The sequence below is a fragment of the Columba livia genome, chromosome 4 (genome assembly GCF_036013475.1).
Source record: "Columba livia isolate bColLiv1 breed racing homer chromosome 4, bColLiv1.pat.W.v2, whole genome shotgun sequence".
Taxonomy (NCBI): domain Eukaryota; kingdom Metazoa; phylum Chordata; class Aves; order Columbiformes; family Columbidae; genus Columba; species Columba livia.
Window position 1 is genome coordinate 44,843,570 of NC_088605.1, and position 25,831 is coordinate 44,869,400.

General features: G+C 38.3%; 1 protein-coding gene across 1 annotated transcript in view; it reads left to right on the forward strand.

Annotated features, from left to right (window-relative positions):
* PDGFC (platelet derived growth factor C) overlaps window positions 1-17,087 on the forward strand; it is a 131,708-nt gene extending 114,621 nt beyond the window's left edge. Inside the window, exons 5-7 of the mRNA XM_065061467.1 lie at window positions 8,702-8,909; window positions 14,273-14,490; window positions 15,172-17,087. Coding sequence (XP_064917539.1) covers window positions 8,702-8,909; window positions 14,273-14,490; window positions 15,172-15,288 — 543 coding nt within the window. The 3' untranslated portion in view covers window positions 15,289-17,087. The remainder of the gene's footprint in view (window positions 1-8,701; window positions 8,910-14,272; window positions 14,491-15,171) is intronic.
* The last annotated feature ends 8,744 nt before the right edge of the window (window positions 17,088-25,831 follow it).

Sequence of the window (25,831 nt, forward strand, 5' to 3'; positions counted from 1 at the left end):
ACTGTAAATTTTGGTTAAAGTCTCATTTAGAAGCGGGAGATGTATAAACAAAAAGATAATACTCACTAAAAATTATGGGTTTGGAAGTAGTTCCTGTTTAGATATTACTCTGCTACAAATATACTTTACAGGAACAAAACCGCAGGGATTATTGCTACCTAAAATTAGTTTGCATATCTACAGTAATATGAAATTAACCAAAAAGACAAGTTGATTGAGGAAGGGACTCTAGATGGAGACTAACATACTGATTTCACTTAAAGACTTTTTATGCCATGAAGATAGTCTATGCCATAGCTTGTTCTACACTATTAGACTTGATTCATTACAGACTGTTTAGTTTTAAATGCACCCTGTACAATTCAGTACATCAGGACATGCTTTCAGAATAAGGCTGTCTGGCCAATGAGTTGGAGTCATGAGAGGTCTTCTGTTTCTTTGAGTCTTCTGTCTAGAATCTTATAATTCAGTACTATGGCCACAAATTCCTAATATAAGCAAATATGGTAAAAACCCATGGCAAAGGAAGGCATCAAAACTTGACTCCTTGCAGGTAGCAGGCTCAGTCTCCAAGCTGTGTGGGTCCTAGGGTTTGCACACTTCATGCTTTGAGACCTCTGCAGTTGCCAGATATGCTGGCAACACAGCTTTCAAGCAGAATTGTTTACATCTCTTCTCCCCTTAATTAACCAAAACAATGAATCAGTGAATGAAACTTCTTTCCCAAAAGAATATACAAATCACTAGATCATTTTGTAAAAAAAACAAATACTTTCTGTAGAGAACAGGAGAAAGAAATTTAGTAATTTTTCAGACCTTATGAAATCCTGATGAACTCATGTGCGCTGCTTTGGTGAGACTTACCAGATGCACAGAAAAAGTCCATAATTCCATGCAACTGCATTCAATAAAGATAGTTCTCCATGTGTATATATTTGCTAGGAATAGAAAACACTACAACTACCATGATGAAGTGTGTTGACAATAAGGCGTTCCATACAATACAGTACTGTGAGCATTAATATTCTTTTTGCCTTTAAAGGGAGCTAGTGTGGATTATTGCTGAAGCATGTGATCACAGGAAAAAGCAAAACGTATTCTAGTACACATATGCACACACATATATGTGTACACATATGTGATTATAGATCACTAATTTACTGAGAGAATTAACCAAATCACTGAAGTTTTTAAAAAATGTCTTCCAGAAGTTATTGTTATTGATGCCATCCTCTGAGAGTTTATGAACTTGTTCTAGTTATGTGTCATCTTTGTTTCCACAGGAGCAGTTCTCACACTTATGCTGTGTATTTCAAAGGGTGTCAGGGTGAACAGGTTTCGGGCAAAAAGCTGCATTTTGCCAGGAGAAAGCTGACAATTAGTGACATCCTGCACTATTTTCATGCTGTGAATTTCTTTGAGAACATCTCTCAGTTGTTTCCAGCACAATTAGGATTCCAGGCCTTCTCTGTGAACTGCACAGAAACTCTGTTTGAGGGAATATTTAAAACTTAAAAAAAAAAAATATAGATTTTATCTCAAAACTTTGACCTGAGGAAACAAAACGTTAGGCTGCCCCTGACTCAACTTTTACATATCTTTATTCCTGTATTTACATTGGTGAGAGGCAAAAGCAGCAAGGCACAAACTCATTCACTTTCCCTTGTGACCTTTCTCCCGTGGGCAGTTAGGGCAAGGAGTGTAGAAACTATGTACATTTTGGGAAGTGATGCTCAAAGTGTGTAACAAAAACCATCTTTGCAAAACCATCTTTGTCTGGCTTTAAGATGTAAATTGGGCAAACACACGGGTACTCAGCAAATAAGGTCCTCATCAAAATAAAAGGAATGCCCTTATGTGTATGAAGAGAGGCTGGCCAACCTTCAGGTAGGCGGTTGTAGCACAACGTAAGAACAGAATGTTTAGGGAGCCTGTGAAAAGCAGAGAGCTGGAGGCCCAGCAAGGAAAGAAGGGGCTGTCATCCTGCGTTCTGGATCTTACATGCAGTAACTGGTCAAATTGAGGAGGGTTGGTTGCTCTACCTGTATGTCATTTGACTGGCAGAAGTTAGCCTCCCTGAAGTGAGGTTAGCTGGACAAGATGCCTGTTTACTTCAGTGCCAGCGGAGCTTAATTTACCGAGCTACCTACTCAGCAGCTCTGAAGCTCCTGCATCTGTTGTGCACCCATTCTCGCTGCTGTGACAGTAACTTCAGCTGAAGAGGAAGTACTGCAATGGATGGGAACTGCACCGGCCTTCCTGGCTTCCATCTCTGTCACATGCAAGTAAACAGCATTGCCTTACTCCCTGGCTTTGGCAGCCTAAATTTATTGTCTGCCTTTGCTGCTTCTTTTTTTCGTTCCTTTGCCAGGGGCACAAAAAGAGGATCTGGAACTTGATTTCTCTGCTCAGGTGGTTGCTCACAGGCCCAGCTACAGGTCATCTCCACTTCCTTCTATGTTGCTACTTGAACAGGACTAATATTCTGCATAACACTGGTGCAGGTTAATGTTTTACAGAGAAGATGTCTTTACAGGTGACAGACTTTCACAAATGCATTAGCTTTTTGTACCACATACACGCAAGCAAGTAAAAGTTTGTGCTTTTTCAAGTAGGTCAGGATTTCTAGAGGTTTTTCACAGTTACTAGTGTACATACTTAAGGGAGAAAAAAAGAAAGAGGTAATTGTTATGCGAAGAAGCTTCTATGTCCTCAGGGCAAACTTGAGAAGAGTTGGATATCTGCTCTCTCTTGTAGCTTCTAATGAATGGCTACCTGTGATTATAAGGGAAAAAAACAGACTTTCTTTATTGTGAGTGTTACAAGAATGTGCATGTACTGTTAGTTTCAAGAGCATATCTCTAAATCTAAGCAGGACTTGAAGTGTTCCTATATAATAATTAAAAACAACAACAACAACAACAACAAAAAAGCTGTAAGGATATTTCATTAGGAAAAATATGTTATTTCTTTCAAAGTACTAATCCCGGTTGCTTTTCGGAGCTGGGCAGATTCTTCTGAGGTTTTCTTTATTACAGAGTCCCTTCTGATCTGATTAAACCATGCTAATGTTTAATAGTTTCTCCAAACTCTGCCAACGATGAATGGGTTTTTCACATATAAACTGCCTAACAATGTTTTCTTCAAGACAAGAAACGAGAAAAATGGGGATTTCTTTTGTGGGGAGGAAATTATTTTAGATGTATTATTCACTACTTGGTAAGTGTCCGGTCATGCCAAGTATTTGACTCACTTGTTTTTGTTGTTCTAGTCTTAACTCAGGGATTGCGTTATTAAACATGAAATTCCTCATTCCTGGCTGCAGCACACTGACAAAATTACTTCTTGCCTCTCCTTTAACTGGAAGAGGGTAATGTCAGTAGCTTGACAGTCCTATCCTGTGAGAAAGAAGCAAAAAGAAGGCTTTGCTTAGATTGCGATGGTGCTTAAGAGCTGGTCTCACGTAGATTGTAGATGAGTGCTGTTTTGTTCTGCATTATTTATCCCTGGAGTAGGTTCAGTGCAAGGAAAGAACTGATGGATACTGGCAGAACAGGAAGGGTTATATCATATAGTTTCACGGCCATGGATTCTTCAGATAAACCAGTAATGGGTATCTAATAAATGTTTATTGTATTCATACTCTCATAGAACTTGTAAGATCAAGGAATTCCCTTTGTGCTTATTCTACAGATTTGATAAGGCTGTGTTCCAAACCTGCATGCTATGAAATTCCTGGTGCCAGAGTGAATCTAAAATGATTTGTGTTAGCAGCTGCTGTGCTGTTGGTTGTGATGGCTTAGCTGTTGTAGCTCTGCACTGTGAATAAGATTGAGGTTAAAGAGAAAAGGAAATGAAAAATATTCTTTTTCAGCAAGATTACTTCTTGTTTATGGTGCAGCCACATACACAGTCATACTGGTGTAGCAAGGAGAGTCTACTGCCGGATGCTTTACACCATGAAGCTGTGGCCTAAATACTGTGCTCAGGATCACACAGGAAATATGTGTCAGAACAAGAAATTAATCACAGGTCTTCAAGTTAGGCTACATATGAAGTCATCCTTTAGGTTTGAGCTTCAGCTAGGTGACTTCAAATCCATTTTTTGCAGTTTTTGTTCAGATTTACTGCTTCACTGATGGTTGCCTTCTTATTCTACTTATAAGAGTGTCCTACGCTTTGAGAAAGAGGGTAGATGGAGTTGCTTTGATTCCTTTAATAGGTCACAACTAACATTGTGAGCACCCTAAAATAAATTCTGCTCCCTAAGTTTATTTTGGGGCACTGTTGTTATGTATAATCTTCAGGGCTGGGTAATTTTGTTAGTCTTTGTATAAGTTAGTCTTTATTTTCTTCTTTTTTTTTTTTTCCAAGCCCCTATCTTAAACTGTTAGTTAAATTTTGTCTGTTTGCCTGTCTTTTACACTTGTAAACACCCTAGGGGATTTTGAGAAGATATTTGTTTTGATAGACTGACGTGCACATATAGAAATACAATTTTAACAGACCTAATGAAAATTCTATTTCATCCAACACTAGTTGTCAGTCTTGACTGTTCTGCAGGTCAGCAGAAGCCTATGTTTTCTACTCTGGTTTTCATCCTGAATAATTTCAACTAACAGTAAAGATGCAACTGTTTGGCTCTATCTTGATTTTAAACATGTTTATATTTATTAAAGTAAATTGAAATTATTTCCTGGGCACAAAAACAAAACACAGAGTGTTCTGCTAATTAGAGGAATCATATTAAAATACAGAACTATTTCATGTATTTTAAAAATCTGTCTTGACAGAAAATACTCATGCTCAGGTAAAAAAAAAATAAAAAAGGTAGTCTCAAGCCTAGAACATTGGTATTAATCAAGGATGTGCTACTACAACAGAAAAAAAAATTTACCATCAATTAGCATTTATTGTAGAAAAGCTTAGAGAACATTACTTCCCAGTAAGTGGTCTCTGCCAGGAAAGTTATACTGAATAGCTGCTGTACCTAAGCAAGCGTCTGCTGTCTTGGTTATGTCTGCCCTGTCAGATAAAGAGATGTCTGTTATATTAAAGTTTAGCTGTGTGTTGGCTGACCTCTTAAGAGAGACATGATATAGTTCTGTGGAATAAGTCAGGTGATGCCAGCTATAGAATAGATGGACAGTTGTCACAGAGCTACTTCATTATAAAATTGTCTTCATTTTCTCCATCAACATTACACAGCAGAACAGCTAGAGCTTGTTGGTGGTCCTCCTGTGAGGTTTTCACACCACCATTGGGCAGTGACATTGCATCTCTGTGGCCACGGGCAGAGTAGGAATGTCAAGGGAGCTGCAGATTAAAACCTGAACACATGGATTTTTATCTGAGATTATTTAATTGGAAGGAATTATAACAGAAGTGATGGACTTGTTATAAAGTGAGAGGAAGCTCCATTTAAGGAGCATTTCAGCATTTTTGAAGTTGCAACTGTGATCTAACATTTCAGAGTTATGCTGAAATTTAGTATTTGCTTGTTCTAAAAGGTATGCGCCATTGGTGAAGCTGAGGTTTAATTTCTTGCCTTGTCATTTCTCCTGTTATCTTCTCTGAGAGTAAAACCTTATTGCAGCTGTAAGCATTGCCTATAGAACACAGAAAAAACTTCAGGAAAGCCAAGTGAAATTATAAATTTTATGAAATTCCAAGATATAATTTTATTCAAAGAAAGGAGTACCATTTATGCTGCCCTGGATGTTCTGTCCAAAAGGTTTAAATTATAAAATGTAGTACCTATTAGCAAGTAAAAGCAATGTAGAATACAAATTGAATTACCATTTATATTAAATAACTTATTGAACAGAGATTTCATAAAGGTCTTTATGTTATAAACTACAGCACTTACAGCTTTATGACATCAATAATCTTTAATCTTTGGCACATTTTAACTGTCATTTAAATTTACTAAATTAGGAGATTATTGGGAAAAACAATCTTGAGATTTTAACTGCTTTATTCTAAAATGTTCATCTTCAAAGTTGTGCAATTTTGCTACTTCAATGACTTTTTCTTCATGTATCAGTTTGCTGTGAGAATAATTAGAAAGTGATGACATTTTTAATTGTGTTACCATTGAGTGCAAAGATTTGCCATATCCTCATAATGTTTTAACTGAGGTAAATGCCTACTGAATCCAGAATCCAATAAATAGATGGACTAGTTCCTATATATGTGTTGCTAAGTGTGCATGTTCTAAATTATAAATGTGGGAATAGGTTCTAGATGAATGAATTTTCCATCTATTTCATTGGCATAAAAAAAAAATCCCAGTACAAGTAAGACACTGAAGTAAAGTCTTCAGCTGGAAGCAAAATAGATTTTTTTTTTTTTTCATCAGGTACTATTTCTACCATTTGATCCTTACTTTGTTTTTCACAGTAGCAAAATCCTATACCTTCAAACCAGGAAATGTGACCATTACAAATACATCATTGTGGAGAAAAACAGGAAGAAAAAGTTTGGAGTATTTATTTTTTTGACCATCTGAATTATAGTGTCGCAGAACTATTTTGAAACTTGCTGAGTAGCATGTTTTGCTAAGAGCAAATATTTAAATTACAGACCAGAATCTGTTGTTTTATTATCATAACCTAATAGATGGGTCAACATGTTATTATTTTTAATGTGGGCAATGGAGAGAAGAGGAAAACAGATATTTTAACTTTTTGAAATCCACATTCATCCAGAATGGGAATCAACTATTTCACTCAGTCTATGGAAATGATGCTAGATTAGCAAAACAAAAATATGGTAAAAAGTTAATAGTAGCAGCACACTAGATCTACATGTTATATTATCTTTACAAGGCTCCCAGTTAAAAAGCAGCACAAATGATTCTAGTAACTGCATTTCTTGAAGGTGAAGAGAAAAAAACCCTTGGACCAAAATATAGGAAGGGCATGGTGGTTACTTTCATTTGCTGCCCTTTTAACCACACACTTAGCTGCATATTTAATAGAATTGAGAACGGGGAAAGGAAAATAAAAATATTGGTGTGAAATACAGCTATCATGAGTATGTGTATTTTAGAAAACTGCTATTTAGTATGTGGTGTTGGAAAGATTATTTTAGTAATTTTTTTTTCCTGCATAACTGTACACTTTCCATCAATTTCCCTGATCATTTTGAAAAAGTAAATTAAATTTATTTGACATTACAGATGGAAAAAAAATCCAGTATTTCTGCACTTCACATTGCAGTACCAAGAGTGACATCTTGACACTAACTGGCTGAGGATTTTTAAATATATAAAAATACATATTAATAAATATAAATAAATATATATGTATATGTTGTGCAATACTAACAGGCTCTGCACATGGAAGGGACAAGAAGCATATTATTTCACTTATTGGAGAAAAATTGAGTCCTTCATTCTTGATATTATGTTATAGGATTATTGTAGAAAAATTCAGCAAGGAACCTCAGGAGGTTTCCAGTGGACAATTCTGAGGTCAGACCATTGCTCAGGGCTTTATAGAGTCAGGTTTTGAAAGCCTCCAGTGAGGGACACTGTGTAGCCTCTCTGGGAACCTTTTCCAAAACCTGACTGTACTTATAGGAATAAATTTTCCCTAAATCTTATATGGATTACAGTAGTGATGGATGTAGTACTGCCCATGTAAGTTTGAGATTTCTTGTCCTGCCCATCCCCTAAATCAGCTTTGCATACACATCTTTCTTCGTCCTTCTTACATGATCCAGATAAATTGCTCTGGTGTAGCACTGTGGCCAAAATGTCTGTAGTGATGTCTGCCTATATAAAATCCTAAATAAACTTATGGTAGTTCAGCAGCAGCTTCCTTCTTGGGCTTCCCTTCCTGCCTTTTTTTCTTCTTTGAAAATACAAATCAATGCATAATTTTTAAATGGGTTGCAGAGTGAGCAAAGCCAGAAGTCTGACTTTGCTTGAATTGCCTGTGACTGAGTACCCCTGATCCAGTGAGTCTGTCAGTACGGTTTGTGCTGTGGGAAAGTACGTAGACTTTTTCGGTTCTCAATTTCAGCATCTGAGTATTTTCAGTATCCTTGGGAACATGTTTTTTTTTCTTCTGAAGGGAGAAATAATTACAGTAATGCCAGATGTTGTTATTACTCTGTTCATTATTGTTTAAACAGAAACATAATTCTTAGTGCTGTATGAAACACAACTGGTGCCTTTTTTTAATCTACAGATGAGAGCAGGAATATTTGCTATCTTTGTACTAGGATACGTCCATATTTTACGTTGAAAGACGAGATGACAAAGATTATGGCTAAGTTTCAGAGGAAAGGCAGCATTGGAAATGTATGTTTCCTCAGATTTCTAGGAGGTTACAGTAATTGCCTGTTATGGGGCCGTATTTTCAAATCATTCTTTGTTCTATTTCTAAAGTCTTGTCCATCATTCAGGGGACTTCTTCAAAGAGCAGGTACAGTGGCATGCTATCTTCAAGGCTAGGAATGTAAGAAGTGGGAAATTTGTCTAGTGGAAGTTTGTTTACAATTATCGCTGAAGAATAATTAGGTACTTTTTGACTCTTGCCATTTGTCTTATTAGGTAAACTGTACATTGGAAACAAGCTAGCCACTTATAAACTTTCCCAGCTCCGTAACTTCATAAAGTATAGCACTTCATCAGAGCAGATCCATTAACCCTCTGACTGGTACTCTTCTCTTCTCTTGGCTTTGATTGCAGCACCACACAGAAGCACCAAGTCCATCATTGCTCCCCCCATCAGCTTTACCGCTGGATGTATTAAACAATGCCGTTGCTGGATTTAGCACTGTGGAAGAACTCATCCGGTACCTTGAACCAGATCGCTGGCAATTGGATTTGGAAGATTTGTACAGACCAACGTGGCAACTTCTTGGAAAGGCATATATTCATGGGAGGAAATCAAGAGGTAAATTACTCTTCTGTCCAGCCTTGCAAGGGAGGATGTTAGAAATACAGCAGAGAACATTGTTGTTAGCTATTCTCACCATTATCTTATCTGAAAAAAGGACAATAACTAAACTCAAAACTTAAAGGAATTTAGCAGGATAAAGTAACAAGTGCGAGTGGGGGGAATAGAAGCAGACAGAGTATTTTTCTGTAGGGAACCTGGGAGATCTTTATTTCCACAAAGTAGCAGAGCATTGTGGGTGGGTAACATAATCTGACTTTGTGGCTTTCTTTTTTTATGGAGAGCAAAAGCTTTATTTTTCATTTGGGATAGGTAATTTCTTACATTTACTGTATCATGTAAACGGTTAGTCTGTTTCTTTAGAATTGTTCTGGTCTTTATACCATATGAATCAAGAGCAATTAGCTAAATATTCCTCTTCCATGACACCTCATGAAATCCCTGTGTCCATATCCAGCTTTGTGACCCAGTTGTCAACTTAGTCAGATATAAAGTAGACTATGTACTTCAAGACTTGTGGAGCTATTTCTTGTTCAGCAAGTCATTTTCTTCCATCTACGTTTGACATTAATGAATTTTCTACCGCATATTACCCAGATACTGCCCACTATTTCATGTTTATGGATTCCATACAGTCAATACCACCTTCCTTGCTCACCATAACTGAATAGACTCCTTTGTTGACAAGCGTAAACTAGATTATCATCTGATGAGCAAAAAAAGGGAGGAACTAAAACCTTTCATAACTCCATTTTCAGTTTTTGACAGCTAATTCTTGGATCAGAGTCTAAAAATTGACCCTTCTGCCCTATCTGTGTTGCTACAGTTATGCACACAGCAACTAAATAAAGAGTCAAAGAGGAGGAAATATCTTTAAAATCTTTCAGCAATGGAGCATGCCTTTCAGGTAGTCATTTAAGACTTTCCTAATGAAAGAGATTCAGTATTTGCCAAATTTATGCATAGGCATCCAGTAGATGGGAGAAAAAGAAAATGTAATTTGCGAAATCTTACATAAACTAAAATGGAGGCATTGGATAACATCTATATAGACAAAAGCAACTCCATACAAGACATATCTTAGAAAGAAACTAGCACAGTAAATCTTTTAAAGACTTCTAATTAGATGCTGAAATAGATTTTTCCACTGAATAAACATATCACGGTATTGCCACATTTGTCTCTGAGAGACCACCCTCAGACTGTATTACTGAGTGTGTAATCTAATAGTCTGAGGTGGAAAATATGTCCAGTTGAGATGACATGGTATTAACTGTTAGGTGTACTCAATAGATACAGAAGGCAAACTTTTAAAAAATGTTATTCCTTCTAGTAGCATCTTTGCTCTATTTAAAAACCTTTATACGAAATGTTTGGGAGAAGTGCATGCCCCAACATGTTTGTTTTTTTTCAAACTCTTTGATTCTATAATTAGATCAGTTTTATTTTTGCAATATTTCAGTTTAAAGGCTAAATTACTGTCTTGCTTTCACAGACAAACATTAGTTTGCATCTAGATTAAATGAAAATGTAATTAAAAGTGTAAGTTACTTTATATAGAGAAAAGTATTGTCCTCTACTCCCACTTAATAATTCATATGAAAGGACTATATTTAGACAACCTAAATTCCACAGTACTTCTGTGTCTGATGTTTTCCCTGGATAAAATGCTTCCAAAAACTTCTAGCCAGGAAAGAAGAAACGTCAAGTTCAGAGGCTTTGATCTCTAAATATAGTCCTAAATTCTTTTATACTATTAAACATACTTAAAAATAAAATATATTTTGCTGTGCAAAAAAAAGTGATCCCATTGCTTCCCACAGAAATCTATGCATAATCATTAGACCATATTCTGACATCTGCTTAAGAAGAAGAGTAACAATCCAACCACAGTCCTTAGTAGATGCTCTTCTCATCTTTTTGTTTGGTTTTATTTTTTATTCCTCATTTGGGGTTTTGTAACAGCCCTGTCCTATTGTAGGAACCATTAAGTAACTCTCAGGAGCATGTCCAAGGTGCTTAAGAATGAAAACCAACCTACTGCTACCCGTGCCCACACAAAAGTGCCCCAACCAGAATTTAACTTTTGTTGATGCTGAGAGCAGCATTCAGCTGGAAAAAATGTCTGGGAAAGAGGGTTTCCCATGGTACTCGATACACGTCCAAGAAGCTTCATTGCCAATTGCAGAACACAGTTACATTTAGGCTGGTGTGAACATGGATTACTTCAGTTGTATGTGCCAGTGAAGGAACACTTTTGAAATGGACTTTACTGTAGATCTACCTGCACCTTTTTTTTTTTTTTTTTATCCCTCTTTTCCTTCTCCCCTTATTTTATTTTAGCATTTCCCATTCATATGCTACTACAGAGCCTTCCATTCCTCCTGAGCTAGTGCTAGACAAAAGAACTTTGACTGTTGTGTCAAACATGATACATGAGTGGAAGCCAAGTTGAAGGAGTGTTTAAATGTTCACATTATAACAGGTACTGTAACTCAGTGCACTTGGGAAATCCACATAACCTTTTATTGTGGTTAAGTAAACACTTTTAAGGGAATATATACATTCTCTCATCTAGCTTCATGCCCACAGTGTGTTAAAATAAATTTTGGACAGACAGATACTCTTTGAAAAAATAACAGCTTCATTCACACACTTCAAAGAAGTGATTATATAAGCACTAGATAAATTTGCCACAGACCTTTTAATGAAGTTGAATTACATAAGGCAGGGCAAGGGTTCATTGTGAGGTATAATAGCAATATACCTTAGTACACTGTAAAGCATGGAAACAAAACATGACATTTTTCATCTCTCCTGAAGCCTGTCGTAACAGTAACGCCCACTCAAAGATATCTGCTGAGAGGTGATTGTGTGTTCTTCCGCTGAATGTTTTCAAAATTTGGGTCTGCCGGTCTGAGGCACTCAGTTCAAATTTGTTCCAATTTTGTGACAAAATGTGTAATACACTTGATGCTTGTTTTAGTGCATTGCCCTTTCCTCTGTATCATAACTACAGCAAGTATCAGGAAATGGACCTGTCCCTCAGCTGCTGCCAGTAAGCTGGAGGCAGCTGAGGAGCACCAGGCCCCACAGGCAGCTCTCCCGCTGGTGCGTGGGCTGGCTGGACCAGACATCCATGCCCAGCTCCCCTTTTCCACTTCTGATGGTGAAGGGCTGAGCAGCAACTGTGTTAGGATGCATAAGTTCAGCTTCTTGACATTAAGTAAACCAAGCGTGTCAGCCTCTGTAGAAATCCACCAGTAGGAAGTAGTAGCAGAACTAGCATTATTCTCTTTGTGTTTTAGGCATTTTATTTGCATTCAGACAGTTAACTTACTATATATTTGAAAACGTAACAGCAGCACTCCATTCCTGATTGATGAAGGTAGGCATGTCCACCCTCCAAATGACTCAGCCCAGAGCTATTTATTAGCTGATCAAAAGAGTTTAAGTAATTTCTAATTTCTCACAGTGAATCTCTCCCCTGGATGTTTTGTCTCTCTTTTCCTTTGCTCCCTTCTCAGCTTTCCCCAAGGAATGCTCTTTCATTGTGGGAGGCAGGCTGGCGTCCTATCAGTAACTTTATTGGAGTTATTACACACTCTTTGCTTTTAAAAATCAGATTGTTTATTTAGGAGCCTGTGTTAACCTGATAGTGATGGAATGAAGAGCCTCAGCTTGGCATTCACTGTAAATGCAAGCACAGAAAAGGCTTCAGTGTCTTTAACTGACCTTTCACAATAAACCCTTACTTATGGATGACAGTCTATGGATATGTTCTGCAAAGGAAATCTTTGAAGAAACATGGAATGAAATTGCTACCCAAAGATCTGCTCATGTGACAGTACTAGTGAGCATTTCTACTAGAGAAATGCAGCTTCTAAATTGTTTTTATTTCCTAGGTGTTTAAACAGAATTGAGAGATATTATCTTGCCTTGATAGGCTGAAGTTCTCCTCGGTGACCTCTAGAGGCTTTTTGCCTAGTCAGTAGTGGGGAAAAAAGTTCTTCCTACAGTGTGATTCAGATCAGGAACATATTTTTAGCTTTAAACAAACTGCTAGCAATAACTATAATGTATTTGTCAAGTAATATCAGTGCACTAGGAGTTTTTTCCTTGTTTCTTCTTGATTTAGCTCAAAAACAGGTAGTTTAAAGCTCTTTGCTGCTTTGCTCAAGACCTCTACTTCAGTCATCTCAGTAGCCATAGTATCACAGTATTCTTTTTTTTTTTTTTTTTTTTTTTTAAATCCAGATAAACTGCCCCTGTGAATTAACCATTGTTTCTGTTCCTTGATGATGGTAGGTTTGGAGAGAAACAGTTCGGACAAAAGATCCCAGATTCTGATCATTAGAGTCTGGCTTTTCTAAAATAAATTAAATTACACTACTTTTGACCAAAGAAAAATATGTATTAATTTTTTCACTAAACCAATTCCATTTTTTTCAGTCTTAACAGACTCTTTCAATGCCTGTGTTTTCTTAACTATGTACCTAAGGTGAACCTAAAGGTGCTTTGCCCTGTTTCAGATCTGTTCATGAGCTTGCTGTTCAACCATTGGCCTAGTGAAGCTTTAGTGTGATAGAGTGGAACCAGTTTATAGGGAAACTGGTGCCAAGTATTAATACCTTTAATTTGCACTTCAAGTTAGGTGCTTATAAGGAGGAGCTATATTTTATTTAAGACATATCAAGTGAAAACAAAACCCAGAGTAGCAACAGAAATTCATATATATGCTGTTTTGAAGGAAAAAGGGAAAAACTGAGTGTACCAATAGTTATATAGATACACATGCTTGTGGACTTACTTGTTGTCTGTACAGTATTCACTGATGACGAATAACTTCTTGAAGCTAGTAGTCCATAGAAGTGAGTTCTTCTTAGATATAAATAGTTTGATTCTTTTATATATTTACACTACCCTGGGAAGAAGTTTGAATGCTTTATGCAAATGAATTTAAAAATGTGTTTTGAGGTTTGCAGGATTCGTAATTACTGTGTGTGTTTCTTCAATCCAAGATTATTATAGCATAGCAACACTAGAGCTCGGAGTATGAGCGTGAACAAAGGTTGACTTGATGAAACATTTATTGGAACATAGTAGCCAAAGCTTGCTTTGTTTAATTTGAATCAATTCTTCCAGAGTTATAAAATAACTGGTGAATACTCCTGTATAACAATCATTCAATTTAGTTGTCATGGTGTTCATCTAACTGCAGTATTATACTTGTGTGCTGAACCTGCACCACCTGCACAAAAATGAACTTTCCTCAAGGGTTCTGCATTGCTGAAGTTGGTTTACCACAATGAAGTTGGATTATGAATCAGAAAAGCACCACTTTGTTTGCCTCTTTGCAGTGGTCGATCTCAACCTCCTCAAGGAGGAGGTGCGGCTCTATAGTTGTACTCCTCGCAACTTCTCCGTGTCACTGAGGGAGGAGCTGAAGCGAACTGACACCATCTTCTGGCCATTGTGTCTTCTGGTCAAACGCTGTGGTGGAAACTGTGCCTGTTGTCATCAGAGTTGCAATGAGTGCCAATGCGTACCAACAAAAGTCACCAAAAAATATCATGAGGTATGCCCTTTTTTTTGCATTTGTATGTTTGGAAATACCAAAAGCCAATCAAGGAATTTATTTCTACTATAGGAATACACCAATGTTAATGTTTTAAAATTTTATGTAGTACACATACGGCATTTTTTTTTACCATTTTAATGAGGTGTTACATTAAAAAAATGTAATACCTTCCTTGCTACAGTATTCTTCTGTTGAACTATTAAGTCATTCCTGAGGTATTTGTTTACTGGTGCAGTTCAGACACATCACAACTACACCTCCTTCATCAGCTTTCTCTAGTGGTAGAAGTGAACTTTATGAAGGAACAGATATCTGTCCATTTCTGTTGTTATAAATCTGTACCTAAATTACTTATGACATAATTATTTAATGATTCTATTTGGTTAACTGTAGCATTGGCCCTTAAATAAAATTGAGTAGAAATACAAATCTGCAAGACACTCTTCTTTGAAAAAAGCAAGTACTTGTTCAAAGTTTTTAGTCAAATTCATACAGGGCTTCAGCGAAAAGCAGATATAACAATTAGTGGGTGGAATAAATGAAGAAATTCAGCTGAGGAAAACCTATTTCTTTTAATAGGTTTCCTGTCATCTGGTTTGTTTCCAGTGGAATCTAGCTCATAGTCAAGGTGTGTGGTGGAGCACTTGCTGTTTGCTTGATGCTTGTCTTCTCCTTCAGGTTCTTCAGCTGAAGCCGAGGATTGGCGTCCGAGGATTGCATAAATCATTGACAGATGTACCCTTGGAACACCATGAGGAGTGTGACTGTGTGTGCAAAGGGAATACTGAAGGATAAAAAATATTTAATTGTGCTGTTTTCTTTCAAAGCACATTCAATCAATGGCTGATTCTATTATGGGGCTTGTGCATTATCTCCTTCTGTAATCTCAGTTGTTTGCTTTGGGGATCTTCCGTCTTCAAGATTCACAGTGAGCTCTAAAAAGAGGAGAAGGCAAACTGGGATTATATGTTGTGTGACAGCTCTGTTTGGAGGCCCAGTGAAAGGATGGGAGAAAGGCATCAATGAGGGATTTAAAACACGTGTATTGTTTTTTCCCCTACAGTTTTATTGACAATACATGGATCTATAATTTAGGAGTAAAAATAAAGTTAGAAGGCTCACTTCATGGAGACTTGATCCTGCTGGCTGTCGCATTTCTACAGCTCCAGTACATCTGGCCTCTGGTTGAAAACACCTGAAATCTTCCTTTCTGTGTTCAACTACTCCTAGGTACTCTAAATTGAAGCATTCTTTGTTGTACAAACTTGGGGTAAAAGAGACTGTCTTGTTCCGAATCAAACTTAATTTCTCTAATGCTGGTAGGAAGGACTGGATTTTTCCATATGCTCTAGTAAAGCTCCTGCCTTTTAGAAAGAAGACTGGACAATAACGTGAGCTAAGGAAGCAAATATTGAAAAGAACAGCGCCTTTTTTCTTACTACTACGGCTGATGATTTTTTGTTTGTTTGTTTGTTATTTTTTATCGTGTACATTTTTATACTCTCCTTTTGACAATATAACTATTTGCTTTTCTAAACTTGTTAAATATATCTATTTTTACCAAAGGTATTTAATATTCTTTTTTTTTTATTACAATCTAGATCAACTATTTTTTAGCTTTGTGAGACTTTAAAGCCAGATTTATACAGCTGGAGTAACAGAGGTGTGGTTACAATGGGAAAGGAGCATGATGATTTCTTTGCAGTTTGTTGCTACACAGTGAAAAAATAGTTTTTTACCTGGATGCACAGTAAAAATAAAGAGAGATGTGTGGATGAAGCTCTAAGCTTGCTAGCTTCATGGCACTGAAAATATGAGAGATGGACATCACTGTAAGTGGTTTCAGAAGCTGACTCTAAAAATTCCCTCTCTCCATTCTGGCCTTTGTTCTGGTAGAAAAGAAATGACCCTAGATAGATGCATTCTGGTTTGTTTAACTCTTTAATTTCTTTAAAGTAGGATGATCTACAATGTAAGAAAAGCAGCCCAGTGGCTTGCAGCCTTCATGATGCATCAAGGTCATGGGAAGGCAGCCTTGTTAATGTTGAAGTGTATGGTTTTCCATTGAAGGTTACAGCTGTTCAAGAACTGTGTGCTCACAGGATCGTTACACTCTTCAGTACAGTTTGATGAACTATGGTTTCATTCTTCTGTACGCTATATTCATTAACCAATACACTTATCCCACCCTATGCAAATTGAAAAGGAAAAGTAAAAGTATTTTGCTTGTAAAATGCTTTAACATTATGCCTAGTTTATTTTTTTGACTATTGGATTTGCAGATTGTAATGAATCACCAAATAAAGTAATAATGCTAATTTTGGGAGAATAAATGTTTCTGTGTGGTTGCATACTTATATCTTTCCAACATACAATAACAGGAAAAGTTAAAGAGGGTGATTTTCTACTTAGCATTTTGAATGTCAGTTACGAAAACAAGTCTTCTGTTACCAAGACTTCCACTTGCTTTATTAATTCTGCTTTGCTGTAAATCCACAAGAAGGGTCAAACAAGAATGTGATGTTATTTGTATAAACATACAAAATGTTTTAAATTGTGTGCATGTGAAGCCATTAAATTGAAATAACACCTTCTGTTATTGTTTGCATCATGAAAATGAGTTCTCATGAAAATGTGAACATTTTTGCAAGTTGGTATGACTTTCTGATATCAGTTCTGGAAAATTCTTAGGTGGCTTCTGATTCTGTCTTAACTGATCTGTTTTGCCCCAAAGACAAATATCTGGTGTAAATGTGGCGTATAATTATCCAGTTCTAACTTTAGCCCTGTATCAGAATGAAGAATTAGGGCTCTATGAGAAACCCGATTTACTTGAACCTTAAGTTTTTTTACCAGAAAAAAAAAGACTGTTTTGCAGGAATGTTGGGGCTTTTTTTGCTTTAATATTGTCCTTTTTTTTGTCCTTTTGCCTTTCCGTAGACTTGCTAGTGGAAGAAGGCATGACATGCATTTCAGGGCAGGTATTTGATGGCAGCAGAGGAGTGGGGAGTTTCTAGAGCCATACAGGGTATGGAGGATAATGTTTTCCAAAAATCTTGTGTGTTTTCTACTGTCCCTACCCCCCAGCTTTGGCTTACTTTCTTCCTTGCCAATTTCTTGCACCAGTTTCCTTCCCAATTGCTTGCGTTTGAACTGCTGCATTTGAACTCCTTAGGCCTTTGCTCTTTACCTTTGTTTTCATAGTGCTGTGTCTCTCATCGAGATGCAAAATCACCATCCCTCCTGTTTTCTGTCCTCTTGTCATCCATTGTTAAGCTCATTCCCGTGTACTTGGCTTCATGCTGAAACTGTTTCTTCAAACTACCGCTGCTTGGACTTTGTTTTTCCCCCTCCCCTCAGATGCTCAGGGAATTTAGCACTCGACCTCTTCCCTAGCTTCAAGAGCATGGATGGGATCACTTGTTTTAAAGGATGGGATTTAGGAAAGGGTGACATGAGGTAAAATACATGGGATGAGTCAAAGGAGGGGGAGGGTAAGTAGGTGGGCTGGGCCTGGACAGGGAGCTGGGGGGAAATATTGCAGAAAAGGACAAGAGAAAAGCGGTGCTAATGATCCTGGTCTCCTAATTTGCTGAGAGCTGCCCCATGGTGAGACTCGTGTCTCCCTGACATGTTCATCCCTGGGGAGTTTTGCCGGCTCAGGGACACGGCCATCCTTAGCCAGCAGGAGGGATGACACAGGGAGACGCGCTTCTGGGTTTAATTGGGATGCCTTGCGCTTTTCTAATATTTAGTCTTAAACTTTTAAAAACATACTTGATACAATACTTCAGAATTGCAAGTGATAAATGTAGTAATTAATGGTAGGTACATTTTAGCATAAAGGGATTATTTCACACTGTACTTAGAGAAACAATTGCCTAACTCTGCCTCTCCTTGTTTGCTTAAAATTCCCCCACTGAGAGGTTTTAACTTCTCCCTCTCAAGGTTTTCTTACCAAAGATGAAATTTTTCAGTCAGGTGTTTTTGAGGAGCGTTAACTTCCTCAGGCCTTGAGGTGAGCTGAGACTTGTTATACTCACAGATACACAAAGCATTCAAGAAATGCTCCTCTGAGGCTTTTCCTTCATTATGATGATTATTATTATTTACATTCTGTTGTTTCTAAGAAAAAGGTGTGGTAAAAACTAACCAAATATATTAATCATGAATTACTAACAAGCCAGCAGCAACGTCTTTCACACTTACAGGTCAGTGCAGCTGAATGCTAAGGATGCTGTATGTGTAGAAAAAGATGAAAGTGGGTAGAAAGCCTGTGATTTTCAGTCTGGAAGAGAAGTTGTAAGCTTTGATCTTACATCTCTGTGGAGATTTTCTTAAATTGTTGCTGTCTATTTTAAGCTGTGAGTTGTTGAACTGCATTCATGTAAGCAGCAGTGTTTGGAGATAAAGTGGGAGGTGACTGTTTCCAATGGGCCTGAGCAGTGGAAACAGCTGAGTGGAATAAAGTAGCTCCTGTAAACAGACAAAATCCAAATAGCCTAGACTGCATTTTGTAGTTTTTATCATATTTCAAATGAATGTCTTTGGCTAAAATTATTCCTCCCTGAGGAATAGGTGGAGAGATGCCGACTGATGGTGAGCCTTGTTTTTATGGATTCTGTAGATATTCACATTCCTGGAACACTCCTGTCAGCTGTGGCCAGCATGGGAGTGATGTGGAGCGGCACCAAAGCTTTAGTCACCAAGGGCGTTAACTGCAGATCTGTTGGCTCTTAAAGTTTTTTAAGTTTTCTTGTTCTTTGTCTGCCCATCTGTCCACGGCTTCTTTTCATCAGGAGCTAAAAAAATGTGGATGATACAACAGAGTGTGTGGAGGGGACAGACAGACAGAAGCAGAAAGCTACCTTATTTATAGCTATTGCATCACTTAACATAAGCTGTTACCTGATTTCCTTATTAATGGCAGACTGTGTTGAAACTCACAAATTTGCTATTCGGATGCTAGCTGTTTAAATAGTCTTATTTTGATTACACTAAGCTCTGGAAATAAAAATTGGAAACAGTTTCTGTTTGACTTCTGAAGATACAGTAGTAGTGCTACTGTTAAATTCTTTCTCATAAAACCTCATGCGGAGATGCTAAAAGAATCATGATTGCAAGATTCTCATTCAAACTAAGCTTTAAATCTAGGTAGACAAACTTTTCTGATACTGCTTGTTGTATGATATTTAAATTAGTTTGAGTAAGTTTGTTCTTCGTATAGTTTTTCACATGGGATGCTTTATCAGACAACTTACCTTTCAAAGTCCTTTCATGCACCTTTTAAGCCCAGGGACAGTGTTTTTGTTTGTTTGACTGCAAAATCACAGAATAAAAATATGGCTACTCTTTCAGCATAAATTGGACAAAGCTTTTTCAGAGAACACAGTTTGCCTATTACCCCCCTGGAACTCCCCTACATTGCTGAAAGAAAATAGGTTTACAGCTCAGTCATGGGAGAAAGATGAGACCTTTTTTTGAAAATGTGATTTGGAGTACATAAGCTAGATTCCTGCTCTGAATCATGCTCTGTGTTGTTCTTCACTGAGTTCATCTGCCTTCATGGGTGAGTCAAAGTCTGGCCCTCCTAGTTGAGGCAGCTCTGTTAGATGCATGAGGTTAATCAATGGAACACCCCATTTACAGGACTGTTTTCTGAATAAAACATCTCTCAAATAAGAGCCTCAAGAAGTTCTGCAGTCGGGAATGTTTTTTTGATATAGCCGATTTGGCAAGCTTTTATTTTGACTAGTGAAGTAAAGACAGAAGTGCCAGGTCAAATCAAGCCTGTGCTGCCTTCCTCATATTCTGCCGTGCTGAAGACAGATCCAAGCCAGCTTCCTTCTGGTGTCTCTTCTGTTGAGAGTGAGTAACAAACAACATCTCTCTTAGTGAACTTGCTTTTCTTTCACTGCTCAGACTCCTGATAAGTTAACAAGGTTGGCAAGAAAACTTGTTTCTCTGTCTCACTTTGTCCTACTTCAGTCACATCTGTGGGGTGTGCCTGGGGATCCCAGACAGCACCTGCATGAACCTCATTTAAGAGAGGGCCAGAGAAGGCCATGATGTTCAGAGTCCTTTTCTGAAGAACAGCATCACACAGTGATCAGTATAATTAGCAACTCTGTAAGTCAAAAGATAGTAAAAACAGGAAAATAAGCACATAACTCTCTATGGCCTCAGGTGTTAAAAGGCTGGACACCTGATTCTTTCTCCCTTCAGAGTGACATGTAGTTTATTGTGCCTAACATACTCTTCAGTGATTGAAAGTAGGTGATCTACCTACCATACAGCATCTTTATGCTTGTGTGGTTCCTTAAAGATGCTAAGCAGACTTTTGACATAGCTACAGTGAGGTGAAGGTAGGCAGAAAACGGCTTTTTGGGGGCTTCATGTTATTACAAAGTCATAGGAGGCTTTATATTGCTAAAGGGTCTATGGAATTCAAATGTACAAAATTTCACCACTGCTCTCCAGAAAGGATATGCCCCATGTGCAAAGTCTCAAAAATAAGTCTGTTTACCTGTGACCCACTTAGCTACTTTTCATGTCTCCTGTTGAAGATGTGTTGAAAGACAAGGTATATCTGAGCTACAAGAAAGCTTTTTCATCCAGAGGCTTAAGCAACTAGAGCTCTGATTCATTTAGTAAACCATAACAACCGTCTCATTCCTGTTACGTTGTGTAGTTAAATCTTGGAACTTAAGCACAAATTTCTGATATAGGCTGAAACAATTGCCTCTTGTTTGTGGGGGCAGGGTGAGAAGGCATCCTTTCTTGACTGTTCTATGGCATCTGGCTCTTTGGGGAGCAGTCTGCAGGTGTTGCTGAGAGATACGATCTGCACGTGGTCCTTGGACACAGGCTGGCTTCCACTTAGACAACTGGTTATGGATAATGAAAAATTATGAGTCTGTGAATAAGGAAAAAGCAAAAGGTCTGTGTTTACTCGTCTAGTTCAGCATTCTCGCCTCTATTTATGGCAATGGTCAAAGTTTATGAAAGCGTACAAGTACAGTACGCTTTCCAAATTCCACAAATCAGTAGTTTGGGACTTCTTTAGCTAGAGTTTGAATTACAGGCCATAACATCAGTGGCCATAAAACACAGCCCAGTTAAATAAATAAATGTGTCTTCTGTGTGATGCGATCAGAGAGAACTGAAACTCAGCACAGACCCTGCCTACCAGAGAGATAGTTTTCATAAATGTCATAAACATGGTTTCCTTTGCCACACCTCAGCTTAATGTGTTCAAAAGGAGCAGATTAGCTGTTTCACTACCAAAATGGCAGGAGGATAACAAAGTACAGATGATTTACACAGGAAAAGCATCACACTTCCATGCACTATGAATTGTTCAATAAAAGTAGTAGTGTCATACAAACTATTCACTTGCTGGCAGGATAAAAAAATTAGTTACTAATTTTTCTTTTACAAAGCGTTGTTAATGTGCTATATATACTATACGTGCTTTCCTTTTATACATTTCATTATCCCAAAGGCATTGATCAGTTTGGAAAATCTTTTCTCATACATTTGGCATACTCTCCTTTTCTTTAATCAGTTTCAGATAAATTAAGATTTTTACCTGTTTTTTAAAGTTGAAGTTTTTACTATTAGTAACAATAATTAAAGAAGTATTAAAGGCAAACTTTAAAGTGTAGCCATTTCTAAACAGAGATGAGTTGCTAATACTTCAAATAAAGGAGACAAAATCATGGCATAAACCACAATTGAAGTCACACAACTTTCAGTCACTTTGGCAATTTTGCATTTCCAGTAGTTTAGCAGTGTGGCATGTTAATGCCAAAGTCGTATAGCTCCTTTTCTACTTGTAAAAATAAGGACTTATTCATGTAGTTCATGAAACTAAGCTAGAGAGCTATATTAGAGAAGCTGATGAAGTGTAGACTCGATGAGCATGCAGTGAGATGGATTGAAGGCTGGGTGAACAGTCAGGTCCAGAGGGTAGTGATCAGTGGAAAAAACTCTGGTTGGAGACCAATAATTAGCAGTGTGCACCCACAGTCAATAGTGGGTCCAATCCTGTTTGATATCTTCATTAATGATAGGAATGCTAAGGCAGAGTGAGTGCACCCTCAGCAAGTTTGGAGATGACACAAAACTGGGAAGAGTGGCTGGTAGACCAGAGGGTTGCACTGCTGTCCAAAGGAACCTTGACAGGCTGGAGGAATGGGCCCATGGGAAGCTCATGAAGCTCAACAAGGTGAAGCGCAAAGTCTTCCATCTGTGGGGGAACAACCATAGGCACCACTACATGCTGGGGGCCATGCAGCTGGAAAGCAGCTTTGAAGAAAATGACCCGAGGTCCTAGGGGACAAGTTGAACATGAGCCAGCAATGTACGCCTGTGATAAAGAAGACTAATGGTGTTCTGGACTGCATTAGAAGTGTTGCCAGCAGGTCGAGGTAGGTGAGGCTTTCTCTCTACTCGGCATTGGTAAAGGCCCCACCTGTGTCCCGTTCTGGGCTCTTCAGTACAACAGAGACATGGACATACTGGAGAGAGTGCAGCAAAAGTCCACTAAGTTCTACTGGATAATCTCTTGTATGAGAAAAGGCTGAGAGAGAGGAGCCTGTTCAAGCTGGGGAAAAGAAGGCTTGATGGGGGGGAATCTCAATGATGTGTACAAATACCTGAAGGGAAAGTGCAGAGAGGATGGAGAGAGGTTCTTTTCAGGGGTGGCCAGTGACAGGACTGGAGGCAATAGGCACAAACTGAAAAGCAGGAGTGTCCTGGTTTTGCTAAAAACAAGTTTCTCTTTTAGTGAATTTGCCTGTCAGCTAAAGCCTTCATATTAACTGCATTTTCCTGGAGCACCAGACACATGTTTTGGTAAAGCTAGCAATGGAATGCAAACTTATTGATAAGCACAGATGGACATCTCGCGAGAGGGGCGACGAGAAGCAAGTGAGCAAGAAACTGACCAACTGTGTATAACATCCCATTCACGTGAATACTTCATATGAAGTGGGAGATCACAAGGATCTCGTTCCCTTCCTTTTGCCCTTTTCCCTTCTGCTTATGGCCGACATTAGAAGAGGACCTTGCTAGTCGTCCCTGCGAACTGAGGCCTAGTGAGAGACTGAATCCAGCTCTGATTGGCTGCGGAGTCTAATCCAGGACTTTGGTTGCCGGCTCTGCAGTTGCTGAGACTTTCAAGATTGGTTTTGTATATTTTGTATTATTTTCTCTATTCTCATTAGTAGCATTAGTAAAACATCTTTAATTTTTTCCAACTCTCTTCACTCTGTCCTTCTTTTTCTCCCAATCGCCTCTCCTTAGTGGAAAGGGGGGAGAGGGAGGGGGAAGTGGGGGGCGCGGAGAGGGGGTTAACAATACATCTGCCAGGGTTTTATTGTCACCCCGCAATCTTAACCCTCGACAAGGAGGTTCCCTCTGAACATCGGGAAGCACTTTCTTACCATGAAAGTGACTGAGCACTGGCACAGTTTGCCCTGAGAGATTGTGGAGTCTCCTTGTAGATATTAGAAGGACAGGAAACTGCTGGAGAGAGTCCAGCACAGAGCGACTAAGATGATTAAGAGAGTGGAGCATCTCCCTTATGAGGAAAGGCTGAGGGAGCTGGGGCTCTTGAGCTTGGAGGAGACTGAGGGGTGACCTCATTAATGTTTATAAATATGTAAAGGGTGAGTGTCACAAGGATGGAGCCAGGCTCTTCTCGGTGACAATCAATGATAGGACAAAGGGCAGTGGGCACAAACTGGAACACAGGAGGTTCCACTTAAATATGAGAAGGAACTTCTTCTCAGTGAGGATAACAGAACACTAGAACAGGCTGCTGAGGGGAGTTGTGGAGTCTCCTTCTCTGAAGACATTCAAAACCCACCTGGATGCATTCCTGTGCAATCTCATCTAGGTGTTCCTGCTCTGGCAGGGGGATTGGACTAGATGATCTTTTGAGGTCCCTTCCAATCTCCAATCCCTAACATTCTGTGATATTCAAAAGCTGTCTGGACATGGCCCTGGGCAACCTGCTTTAGGTGGCCCTGCTTGAGTCAGGGGGTGGACCAGGTGATTTCCAGATGTTGCTTCCAACCTCAACCACTCTATGATTAGCATAGATACACTTTCCACCAACGTTAAATCTGTATCTTAACATTGAGATATTAAAATCACCACAGAACTAATAATAAGCACAGGGTCAAGTATTTTCTTATGTCATAAAGGATATACCTAGGCATCAAATTGCCTCGTAATGTTTATGATCTGATAGATGACAAATTCTTTTACTGAAGTTTTTCCCAGAATAGGTTTCTAAGGCTTCATATCTGCTTTGTTAACCATTACTTTCAACTTAAAACCTGAAGATAAGGATGTGAAATAATCACGTTATGTGATAGGAAAAGGCATATATCTAGGCCAATATCCTGTGTGAAATCACACCTTTATTTTTCAAGTAAGATCAAGTTTCTTGTATAAGTGATAGCCTTTGAACTCTTACCAAATAGCTTACCTAATAATCCTTCTGCATTTTAGTTTTGCTTTACATAACACATAAGAACATAGCCATTTTCCTCTCAAATTGTTAACGGTACTTTGCCCTGACAAAAGGTACCTCATAATTGCAAATAGAGTTCACAAGCAATGTCATGGCAGGTATTCTAGAGGCAGCAATACCAGGAAAGGTGACACACAGGATGACGATAAGCACCAGTTCACAAATAGGCCAGTACATAGCATAAATACCCACAGGATGCTGTGGTGGGGACCAGTACCCCTGGGACTCAACTGTGGAAAGGATCCACTTCTTCAAAGACTGACTTGTCCTTGTTATTCTATTTGAGAGAGTATGTAAAGGTGAATGACATCATCCTAGTCTCTTCCTGAAAAAATAAAAAAAAGGAATGAAGAGCTGGTTAAACTACCTCAATACTTATGAATTCTTTTTGACCCACAGCAATGTGAAACAACAAATAGAATATTTATTTAAGCAGCACTGCTGTTCCCCTTGCCCATGCTCCAGAGTGGCATTCAAATCAGTAAGGGCAACGTTCTTTCTAGTCTGAAAGCAGAGAACAAGATCCTCTATATAAATAACTTACTCTATGAAGTACCTACATTAACATTATCACTGCTATACTAACCACACTTGATCATGTCAAACCACTTTGTGTAGTGGGGTAAAATTGTTGCCTTAAATGTAGTGACTTAGTTTTCAACTATTTTAAGTAGCCTTAATGGATTTTAGAATTTAGTCTGCCCTCGTAGTCTCCTTGAAGGTCACTTTGAGTGATTGCTGCACTGAAAATTTTCTTCTCTGTGACCTGTGGGACAGTTTTAAACAGTGAGG